Source organism: Cynara cardunculus, assembly GCF_001531365.2.
Source record: "Cynara cardunculus var. scolymus isolate 2C chromosome LG 5, CcrdV1, whole genome shotgun sequence".
Taxonomy (NCBI): Eukaryota; Viridiplantae; Streptophyta; class Magnoliopsida; order Asterales; family Asteraceae; genus Cynara; species Cynara cardunculus.
The window spans coordinates 3,058,788-3,071,520 of NC_037532.1; the positions used below are offsets into that span (position 1 = coordinate 3,058,788).

A 12,733-nucleotide genomic window follows, 5' to 3' on the forward strand; every position below is an offset into this window, starting at 1 on the left:
AAAAAATTACGGTATTAATTATATTATTAAAATATTCTATATATTTAATAAAATATCTTTTTTTCTATAAACATTTAATTTCAAGATTTTTTATTGATAAATTATAATAAAAAATTATTTTCCTCTCATGGTAATCATATTTCTTCAAATTTGAAGAATTTCACTTCCCCCTCTGTTTCCCATTTTGAAAAATCTGTTAAATCAAGAAAATTACCAAAAATGTCAGAATTTATAATTTATTTATTTTAAAGAATCTGTTGAAGATGCTCTGATACATGTGTCATCCCTATAATTTACTCATTGTTAAATGAATTGTAATACAAGATTTATCTTTAGTATCTATCACCAGTAGAATAAAAGAACATGAAAAGAAACGATGTTTAAACAGTATGTCGTTGAGGCAATTTCATCAGATATTTAGTTTGTATGTTGAAAGAATGTATGCCCATCAAAACAAGAGATAGAAAATAAATTCGATCGATATCTGGTAAGATTCCATAAATAGATGCCCTGAATGATGAAATAAAATAAATACCACTAGTCTACCAACCAACCAGATTTATTTGGTAGGTCGTAACGCTTTTTATTGATATAAAAAATTTGCTTTTTGATATTCTTCGTATATGGAATTTTTTTTCCATTTTGGATGATCTATTAGATTAAAAAAATCCAAAAATTCCATTTTCTGAATAATAACAACCTTGGGATGTGGCGTATTAGTTAAGCCACATGGTGTATATTGGAAATCTCAGATACCTCAGGGAATTCAGATGCTGCAAAAAGCTCTTATGGTCATGGAGGTTCACTTGTGATAACTCTAGGTCATTGATGGTTGCCCAGAAGATTAGTCGGTGTATGTAAGTTGGGCCATATGCATATGATATTGTTCAATATATGTAAAGGGCCGTTTACCAAACACTTACATGCAAGAGTCACCACTTTCACTTACAGTAACTTTTCGCGGCCATCAAAATGGATTGATGGCAAACATTTATAACTTGGTAAGCACTTATTGGGTAAGAATCATCACTCTTACTTATCGGATAAGACTATCGATCATTATCTTCCCTCTTACCGGGTAAGTTTTTCAGTCCTTATATTCATCCGACAAGGTAATTAAACCGATAAGCGATTACCAAGGTAAGTGTTTAGATCTTAAATTCTTCACCACTCCTTATAATTTTTCTTTCCATCTTTTGAGCTTGTCATTTAACCCAAAAAGGCTATCAATCGAAGATCATCAAAGTTAAGTCCGTCACATAAATGATTAGATAAAAGTCATTAGTCATGAGTTGTTCAGATATAGATAAATTATACACAAATATTATCTATGTTTCAACGACATAAGTCATTTAGGTATAAAACATAAAATGAGATTTTATTTAAGAAAAATTTGAATTATTCCTAAAAATACGAATTTTGTAAAAAGACCCAAATACCCTTGGTTGTAACGGTTGTACTCTATAAGTTGGTTGTATTTGAGGATCTCTCTCTCTCTCTCTCTCTCTCTCTCTATATATATATATATATATATGTATATAGTTGGTTTCCGATAAGAATAATAGTTATCATAAGAAATGTAAGAATGGATCTTCACCTTTAAATTAATCATAATTGAAAATACCACTGTAAGCTAATTCACTGATTATTTTGCGACTTAATATGAACCATTAGATCAACAATAATTAAAAGTAATCAAAGGTCCAAATACCTTACTAGACTTCTCATCTTAACTCTATTTTCACGTGATCGTTCGTCTCTCTCTCTCTTTATATATATATATATATATATATATATCTATCTTGAAGACAAATACTTATGCAACTCTCCCCCCAAAACACCGGTTTTTATGAATATAAATCTCACGTTCCTAAATCTCGTACGTCATCCCTCTCCCAACGATCACACAAACACCCATCATGATCTGTATTTATGTGATTGGCGGACATGAAGGGAACATGGGGCATTGAGTCGGGTTTTGTACTAGATCAACGGATTCACCGAGCGAGCAAAAAATATCGAATAACAACATTGATATAATCAAAAAAATGGTTATAATATTGAAAATCTTGATGTTACAAAATTGACAGTAATTACATGAACAACAAAAATAAAAGGTCAGATTTAGACGCAAAACCTAAATCTGATGAAAAATGATCAGATTTTTACAAGCATATACGGATGAACCTGTACATTTACGAACCGATAACGGTATCAGACCCGCGGTAGTTTCACCAAACGATGGCCGCTTACGATACTGCAAGATTGAAGCGAAATTGACGTAAGAAAAGTGGCACGTTTCTAATGGTGACAAGCAAAAGGCAAACGTTTTACCTCTTGAGATAATAATAACAGAAATCTGCCAAGATGAACGACTGAACGGCCTCGGATAATAAAACCATCGGTACCCAAAAATAGCCGCGTCCGAGTAAGAACAAATATGCTTCGGTGGATTCATACACCTATAGAAAACCACGGGCTATTTAGTTGAATGGCCTTCTCAACACTGAATTTAAGAAACCACAAGGGTCATGGCATAGCCGATGGGGATGTGGTGGAATATCCCATCTGTTTTGGGTTCAATCCTAGCCGTCCACAACAATTGTGGCCACTGACTTTATCAGGGCTGATGTTTTGCGGTCACAATTTGTCGGGATTAGCCTGAGCATAGCCTAAGACACCCTTCCAAAATAGACACTAAATTTACAAATCTAACCCTCTAATTGGTTTCCAAGTTTTTACGGGAGCAAACTGTATTGAACCAGACAGCAGCGGACCCATGATTTTTGCTGAGTGGGTGCACCTTAAAGGTGGATCAAAGGCCGCAAAGTCCTCCAATGTGTTTTTAGCACAATTCCACCGTTTCGAGGGATTTTTTAAGTTTTTTGGTTGATTTTGACGGACTTTTTCTGTCGATGTTCCTTTATTTTCTAATATCCCGGTACACCCCTCAAAGTTTAACACTGCACCTTTCATACTCAAAATAATTCTACTTGCGGAAATAGGTTGAGAGGGTGCACGGGACCCGCACGGGTCTTCATCGGTCCGTAGGTCAGAAAGTCAGATGAAGGTTATTGAGTTAAAAAAAGAATTTTAGATCATGGTCCCGATTGGAAACCCGTGTAAGACCATTTATTCCAAGGACCCGACACACCTCACAACCAACAAATCATATCCCAAATCCTTTTTTAAGAAACTGAAACTAACCCGGAGAATCCAATAAGCGGCCCTAAAGAATCTCGACACTCCTAGTGCAAACACGTAATGGGCGGTAAATGGTTCGATCATCTGAAAGTTTGCAGCACATTTGAGCGATAAAAAGAGGTTAGTTTTCTCGATTACGTAAAATCGAAGTCAATGTAGTCAAGATATGGATCGATTAAGACACTAATATAACAAACCTGTGTTCTTTGCATCATATGAAGTTGAGGAAGCACTGCAATTGCCTCCAAGTATACACCAAATGCCCAACCCACTTTAGCCACAAGGGGAATAGCACTGTTGGGATGAATTGAAAAGGCCATAACGGCACAAGGAATGATCTGCACGGAAGACACGAGGAAAACATATAACACGTTATCATAGCTACTGGAGTCCCACATCAGTTAGACACAAACCATCAAACCTTTATATATGTTTGTAGGAATCTCCCATTTATGTTCTTTTAGAGAAAATTCAAAGGGGTTTTATATATCTTCACAAGAAAACGATAAAACCATTTTGTTGTTTAGGTCGTTAGAGTCTTATATCAGCTAGAATTGGAACTATTCTCTTCAATATACGTTGGAAACTCCGTTTTCTCTTCTCAACGACTCTTTTGGAGAGGTTCCATATATACTCACATGGTATCATATCCCGAGTTCTAGCACTCTTAAGGACTTTGGCATTCTACGGCAATTTGTACTCGTCTATCCCGCTTTCGATACTCTAGGACAATCTATGCCTGTCTAGCCTCTGTTGGAGGGGACGTGTTAAAAATCCGACATTGGCTAGACTTGGAACCATTCTACACAATATATGTGGAACCTCCTTTCTCTCCTCAAGAACTCTTTTGGAGATAAATCTGGGGTTCTACATGTTGTCACATGGTATCAGAGCATGATGAGTACAAGATCCACCATATTTGTGTCCGTCTAGCCTCCATCGGAGGGGGCGTGTTAAGTCCCACATCAGCTAGATTTGGAACTATTCTCCATAATATATGTGGAACCTCCCTTATCTCTAAGAACTCTCTTGGAGATAAATCCGGGGTTCCACATGTTATCACATGATATCAGAGGAGGATGGGTACGAGTCTACCAATTTGTGTCCGTCTAGCCACCATTGGAGGGAAAAAAGTCCCAGCTAGATTTGAAACTATTCTCCATAAACATGGGGTTTCGTATATTCTTCACATGGTATCAGAGACAAAGTTACAAGATCCACCATCTAGGACATATTTGTTGGGAAAGAAATACCAAAAATAGAAGGAAGGGTTTGTATTTACCAGATAACGTTTTGGTGTTTTGTCGAGATGTTGATGGTATGTTGCGTTAACTTTGAATCGCATCATGTAAATGACCAAAATAGTAGACACCAATGCAGCAACGTCAAGAACAGTATGAATGCTATGGCCAATAGCAAAGTAACAACCAATTCTTACAGCTAAAACAATGGCTGTGAGTTCTTGTGTCTGCAACGAAAGCCCTATGAAGAAGACGACCATAGAAACAAAATTCGATCATTCAAGTGAAATAAGCGAATCATGAAATCGACTACAAAATTCGTGTTGCTGATGAAAGGAAATACGAAAACCAACAATGTGCAATTACATTTGATCGATTACAAAAAACGCACTAACAACAAAATTCTAACAAGTATTGCAACTTTTGGATATCTTAAAAAGCTACGTTTTAATCGGAAAGAAACCCCTAAATGAAACGATTTGGAAGAAAATTGAAAAACAGATATAGATACAAATGATGTATACCTACCGGTACAGGATTTTAGGGTTGTGAGCTTGTAAATTAGAACGATTATTCCCGCCGCGTGTACGGATTCTGAAGCTACGAATAAATTATTGTGATTTGCGACGAAACGTTTTACAAGGAAGAGGCAAGAAATCATGGCGGCGACGGCCATGAAGATCTTCGCCTGCGTCGATTGACTTCGAACCCATGTGAACAATGTGTTCACAGCCGAACTCCTTTTCCTCCCCATGGTCTATTGATTGATTGATTGAATAATAACTGATATCGAGGTGGCCGGTGAAGATCTTCTCCGCCGCCTCCTCGACGATTTTGCTTCTGTTTGTCGCCGGAGGAGGAAGGTGGCAGGAGGGGAAATGGTCGAGACGGAACAAAACGACGAGAAGAATGCTGACGTTTAGGGTCTGTATATAGTTGCTTCAGGTTGAATGTAGCGGTGACACGTGTAATTAGTTTAAATTGTGTGGTTTTCTACTTATATTTCCTTCTTTATTGAGTGATTTACATTCATTTACTAAAATAAGTAAATTTTGTTATGTTAACTTTTTTTTAAAAAATTTAATCCAGAGATAACCTGAAAAAATGGGAATTTTATTCAGATGTGATTAAAAATATGGTTATAAACAGTGTTTAAAAGATGTGTCATGGTGTTTGTCATGGCACAAGATACGTCTCCATCGTTACAAAAAAGCTCATAACATTTTTTAGCTTTTGTATTTACATTTTCAACTTTAGATTTTACACTTTTAACTTTAGATTTTACACTTTTATAGATCTAATTACACAATTCATAAACACACAAAAAAAATTCATTTGTTTTTCTCTGGATCTTTTTCCTTTTTGAATTCTTTTCATTTGTTTTTTCGTTGTTCTATGGTTCTCTTTTTTTCTAGACTCTCTTTGAATCCTTTTCCTTTTTTTACTGGTATATATAGAGAAGTAATTAAATGAGAATTTCATATATTGTGATGATCGTTAGAACTTTTACATTAAAATGTTGTCTTACATGATTTTTTATATCTAATGCTAGTATCTAGCGTATTTTATTAGCATATATTTGTTTCATATGTATTTGATTCATGGTGTGATTTTTTTTACATGTATCTTTTGTATTCACAAACACACAAAAAAGTTTCACATTGTGATTTATGTTAATCATGGTTATAACATATTAAATATAGGTTTTCTGAACAGGTCATCCAAAATTTTGGTGCCCAACTGTTCTTATGTTTGGGGCCTCATTTATATAGACTTGTGAACAACCTCAATTAAGGGGTTGTTTGGTTTGTTTTTTTGTTAAGACCTGTATGGATATAGTTGTATGTATATTAACATATAAGAAGTTGTTAGATTGTTGTGTTGAATAAACAATCTGAATATCATAAATGACCATTTTATCCCCAGTCTTTATTTTTTGTTTAAATAAAACAACAGTTTGATAAAACTTTTTAATTGTAAATTTTTATGGATCAATTTTACTACATCAGGTACCCATAACAAGAACGACAAGTAGATCAAATAAAACCCCAATTCAAAAGAACCCAAAATCAGTGAAACCCTAAATACATGTGAATCAAAAGATGTTATGGGTTTTATGCAACTTTTGCTCTGGAGATGTTTTCCCACCAATATCTGATGGTCCTTCACAAGTTCATGTGACCTGGAAGAAACTCACTAAAATCATACTTATAGCTCTCGATATTTATTTGAAAATAACAATGAGTGAAAAAGATGAAGAACATATCTATACTATACGACGGGGGAGGAGGAGAAGACCGGCGATAGGGGAAGAGGTGATGACCAGCGACAGGGAGAGGATGAGATGACCAACGATGGAGGAGGATGTGATCGATGATGGTAGATGATGAGTTGGCTGACCTACGACGGGAGAGGAGGCGATGACCGGCGATAGGTTAAGAGGTGATTCCCGGCGACAGAGGGAGGAGGATATGATGACAAACAATGCAGGAGGAGGTGATCGATCTGGTAGGTTTTCCTTGTGGAGGCGTACGTGTCTATTTAATACGATAACGGGCATTCGTGTAATAACCATGGCTGAATGCTAAAGACAAGTCTACCTTGGCTGTACGAATAAGCACCTGGTTGTAGTATTAAGCCAAAAGCGAATACTCCTTTATGGCTTACCGAATAAGCCATATAGGCTATGCAACCCATTAAGCCACAACCAAACAACCTATAAGACCTATATATATCATTGAGTAAAAGACAAAAAAATCGATAAACTAAAAAGAATGTTTTATCACTTAATGGAATTTTGTAACAATCATTAAAAAACGGAATCAAATTCGAACGTTATTGCAAACAACAGTAGACATTTTATAATTATAATTGGTGATACGAAAAGCGTAAATTTTTATATGTATACAATACGACATATATTTGATATAGGAGTAAAATAGTAATTATATTGGATAAGTTAGTTTTTTATTATTTATAATGATTAAAAATTAATATAATTTAATATTGAATTGTAATAATTTTCATTTTATTATTGGTATTTTGCGAATATTTATACGTGTACATTTTTTTTATTATTAATCATATTTATTGGATGATATTTTAGTTTATCGATATATTAATATATAAATCAATGCGTATCTATGAGTATGTCATAATAAGATTTTGTACAAATTAAAATATTAAATACATCAACCACTAAATTTTATAGTTAAAGATTGTTTGTTTATCTCTTAATAGTTATATTAAATAATAATATCTGAATCGTTAAGAGGTGAATCTTGTTTGACAAAAAAAATTGTCTCTTAACAAATTTAAAATTCTCTGAATAATTTTGTACCTCCCTTAACCATTCAGCGCCTTAATTCCATTGTAAACAATTACCGAACAATTATATTTTATTTTCCACTATATCATGAGAGTCGCTGAATCAATATGACCTCTTAATCATTCGACGCCAAAACCATTCAGCAACTGTCGAACAACCCTTTACTTTCTAAATTTAAAGGTTTACAAGGTAAGTGGTCATTTATTTTACCGATTGAACGTGATAATGACAGATAATTTTATCCGGCAAAAGACATGACAACAACCGAGGTTCTTATCTGGTAAGTAAGAAAAAGAATTCTTACCCGATTAGCGATTACCAAGTAACAGACGTTTACAGATAATTCATTTTGATGGCGATAATATTACCATACAAAGTAAGAAAAGGCGGTGACTTTTGCCAATAAGCATTTGGTAAACGGTCTCTAAATTGACATGCAACTCCATCTTCGATTAATATCATTGCTTCAACTAGTTTTGCTTCGTTTGAGGTCACCGATTCAACTAGTTTCGGTCTATATTAATGGCCCACTCTGCCATGAATATAACCGAAAGTGGATCGAAACAGACTATACAAAAACAATAACATTTTTATTCATTTTAATTTAACATCTGTATTGTAATATACTTTTCATACAGTCTTTTTTTCTATGTGTTTCCATATTTCAACGCATTTGATTTTCGTTGAACTTTGCATGAATAGTTATCGATAATAATACACCCTTTTTAAATAAATTTACAAGGTCGTTTTCTTGTGGTACACTTTAAAATTGCCATGATGTGACATTAAATTAAAATACGTATCTTATTCATTGTTGGTACGTCGTCTTTTGCTAAGCACTTATTGCATAAGTGCTTACCGTGTGAATTGTCTTATAAAATGATTATAGAAATGACCAAAAATCATACTAGGTAGGAAAGAATTTAAGAACTGAGAGTCTTACCCAGTAAATGAGGGTAGTGATTCTTACTCAGTAAGCACGTACCTGGTGCTCAACGGTTACCATCTATCCATTTTGATGGTCTGGAATGTTACTCGATAAAGTAAGTGTGGATGATGACTCGTGCCGGTAAGCTTACCCAATAAGTCGTTCGAGCCCTAAAGGGTTAATTTTATTTGAGAAAATTATTTATAGTGTGAATTACACCAATGGTACCTATAGTTTGCTTAAATTTTAGATTTAGCCTCTAAAATGAACTATTTACATTGATGGTCCCTAACTTCTCAATTTCATAAAACTTATGCTCCCTATAGTTAACACCGTCAGTTAGCAACCACTAGGAATAACAAAATAAAATATTTGAATCGTAATTAATTTTAGAGTTAATCACATTCTCGGTCCCTACAGTTTATCCAAAGTTTGTTTTTGTCTCTCGTAACGGTTCCCAATATATGGTGTTAATTATAACGACCATAAATGTTATGAAATTGAAAAGTTAGGGACTATTAGTATAAATAGTTCATTTTAGAAACCAAATCCAAAATTTATGCAAACCATAAGGACCATTAGTGTCATTCACTCTTATTTATATTTTCAAATTGGTTTCAAACACGTGAAATTAACTATAATTAATATGTTATTTGTTTGATAGATACATAATTCTAACTTTGTCCATGAAAATCAATACAAATAGTATTTATAATTATATTTTAAGACCGAACATTGTAAATAAGTCGTCTTATTTTAATAAAGCTGTATGTGAAAACGACAATAATTTTCCATTTAAAAAAATAAAATATACAAACATTTTCTTATCGGTTTTATACGTATTGCGTAAACGATGACTATTTTTACCAATTTTTTTATAACTTTTCGTTATCACTGTCTTAATCATACTGCTATTTTGAATTACAGTTAATTATTTAAAAACAAACCATTTCATCATTTTGTTGTCGATGTTTTATGGAGAAGAAGAATATTTATATTTTGTCTCGAATTGTAATTTCTTTGATGTGTAGCTTAGCTTAGGTGGTAAAAGGGTATGTGATTTTGTTTAATAACAAGACATGTTTTGTTAGATCTCAGACATTCGCTAGCCTCAGTCGTTGAGTAAGCCAAAAAATGTCTTCTCACATGATGTTCTTGGAGGCATGTGTCATGTGAAACCGTTAGGGTTGCCAATAATCAACTTTTGCCCAAACTTGGAATTATAATAGATACAAAATGTTTTTTTTTTTAATAGTAAAGCTAACTGATTGTTTAAGATATGATTTTTGTAACATGGTTATAGTTTACAGCTTAACTACACATATGCAGTACTTCAAATTGAAAAATACTATATAAGGTATTATATGTCCAATTGAAACATGTATATGATTCAAGAAACATTTAAAATTATATTGATTTAGACATAGAAAATTAAACATAATAAAAAGCCTCGATTAAAATTACATTGAGCTACCTCGAAATGGATTATTGGTCTGTATGGATTCTCAGGCTCTTCGGAGTTCGAGATGGTGGCACTGGGAAGGGGTGGTTTTGATCGCTTTGTACTCAATTTATACAATTGAAAAGAATAGGGTCCATTTTATCGGGGCTCACAAACAAATTGACCATCTTTTCATACTCTAGCTTTTATCATCCAATTGTTTTCAAAACGCACAGATCTTCTCAATTTCTTGGTCGGATTGACGTGGAGTTCAAAATCCTTAACGGGTAAAAAATTTCTTTTCACAGTTTCTTTTGTTGCTGCTTCAGGTTTAGTTTTTGCTGGATTTCTGATAACAGTTTTTGTCTTGGTTAGCTTTATATACGACGGTCTAGTCCTGTTTTTCATGGTAAAACTGCGTTTGGGACTTTCGATTTTTTGTTTTTGCTTGCTTTTCTTTTGAAGGTGATTCGGTTGAGGTTTTATTCCTTGCAAAACTCCCTTTCTCTGGTTCCTTGTTCTTTGATATGGTTCCTTTTTATAAACTGTAGGGACCATTTTATAAAATTTCCTTTTCTTAAAGGACTAGATTTGTAGATGAAGAGATAGTTGAAGGACCATTTTTGTAGGGAGCCATCCATTTATCCAAGGGTCTAAATTCATAGAAATTCCCATCCACTCAGCCTCGTACAACTCTTCAAGTCTTCAACAACTCTGGTTTGACATATTTTTATAAAAAAATATTTGTATTTAAATATTTATTATTTATAAATTATTTTGACATATTTTAATTGAAAATTAATTGTATTTAAATATTTATAAATTCTCAAATTATTTTATGGTATTTCTGTTGGCGGCGACGAACAGTCAATATATTTTAACATTGTTTATACAACAGTCGGTAAAACTTTTAAATTTTAGTAGTATAATATTAAATTAAACTTGGAATCATGTGAGATAAGTCTGTTTTTGTGAGGTATGTGAAACACGATTGCATATTTGAAACAACTTATATTTTTTTATAAAAGTCTTTATCAACTTATTATAAGTTAGACTGACTTAACATTTTCAAAAACTTCTTATTACTGGTTTGACACCGGTATAAACTGTTTATCCAAACACTCAAATATGCTTATTACCGATGTCACACCGAAATAAATTAATAAGTTTTTGTAAACAATCCCAAACAACCGCTACATACATGTGATAATAATAAATAAAATCAAAATAGTTTAATATATTTAGTCACGTATAATTAAGCAATCCCAAACATAATTTTTAATTCAAAACAAATCTCAATTTGCAAGACAACTAATCAAGTATTATATATATATATATATATACACACACACGTACACACACTATCTTCTACGATTCAACAAACACAACCCAGAATGATAAGCTCTAAACTTTGTTCTTTAGGCATTCAAACCCATTTTCATGGCCCCTCAAATCGATTCACTCTATCTCAACCACACCATATTTCCTTCAATTTCATCAACGTAAAACCAATAGTATCAGTAAGAAAAATCCCTAGTTCACCACCTATGACTGCCACCATCGACAATCTTCACACGTTGTCGCAGGAGGAGACCTTGTATGACTTGTTGGGTATATCGGAGAGCGGGACACTCTTTGATATCAAACGGGCGTACAGGCAGATGGCGTTGAAGTACCACCCAGATGTATCGCCTACAGAGCAGGTTGATGAGTATACGTTGAGGTTTATCAGGGTCCAGGAGGCATATGAGACGTTATCTGACCCATATGCTCGAGCTATGTATGATGCTAGCATGGTGAAAGGCTTCCACTTGGGTTTCTCAGTGAATAAAGGGTTTCAGTCTGATATCAAATTGGAGGAGAAAGCGTTGTGGAAAAAGTCGTGGCAGATGCAGGTGTTAGAGCTTAAACAAAGGAGCACGATGAAAAAGGTGAGAGTGGATCGGGGAGAGAGAGTGTCATGGGGAGAGCAGGTCCGAAAGCGACGAAGTGAATCATGTGACCATGGGTCGACCCAAGACCAATAAGGCCCCCATCTGGTTGTATCCTAATGTACAGTTAATACATGTTTTGAGTAGTATCGTGAAATTAATTGGACGTATTATATTAATTTTATAGATTATAAAAATCTTAAGATCGTAGAAAATCATCGTCGTTCTTTAATGGATATATGACCCGAGCAACTTATAATTAATATATACATAATATTATAAAAAAATTATCAATTCATTTCATATTTACAACATGATTTTATACATTTTGATATTGTTCTTGATTTTGACTCCATGGTTAGAGCACTCACATAGGGCTTGCAAATGAATTGCAAAAGCAATTGCAAAAATGCAATTTTGTGCCACATAGGATTTTACTTGCAAAATTTGCAAGTCAATTTGCAAGCCACATGGCCCACTCACTTATCTCCAATTTTATTTTTTTTCTTTTAATTATTTAAATAAACTATTTTTATACAAAACAATTAATTTTATAAATTAATAATGTTAATATATTTTTAATTACATTAATTATATAATAAATTAAATTATTTTAAACATTAAATTTTATAATTACATAAAATTATAATCTAATATATA

General features: G+C 33.4%; 2 protein-coding genes across 2 annotated transcripts; one reads left to right on the forward strand and one right to left on the reverse strand.

The window, feature by feature from the left end:
- Window positions 1–2,202: 2,202 nt before the first annotated feature.
- On the reverse strand, window positions 2,203–5,199 carry LOC112511997 (putative ER lumen protein-retaining receptor C28H8.4). Its single transcript, XM_025117766.1, has 6 exons — window positions 4,974–5,199; window positions 4,487–4,686; window positions 3,402–3,542; window positions 3,208–3,288; window positions 2,335–2,462; window positions 2,203–2,257 (listed from the first exon to the last, which is right to left on the reverse strand). Exons 1-6 carry the CDS (start codon window positions 5,197–5,199, stop codon window positions 2,215–2,217), a joined length of 819 nt encoding a protein of 272 aa, XP_024973534.1. The 3' UTR covers window positions 2,203–2,214.
- A 6,301-nt stretch (window positions 5,200–11,500) lies between these two features.
- LOC112513360 (chaperone protein dnaJ 20, chloroplastic-like) lies at window positions 11,501–12,273 on the forward strand. Its single transcript, XM_025119597.1, has one exon. The coding sequence runs from the start codon at window positions 11,537–11,539 to the stop codon at window positions 12,167–12,169; it is 633 nt and encodes a 210-aa protein (XP_024975365.1). The 5' UTR covers window positions 11,501–11,536; the 3' UTR covers window positions 12,170–12,273.
- The last annotated feature ends 460 nt before the right edge of the window (window positions 12,274–12,733 follow it).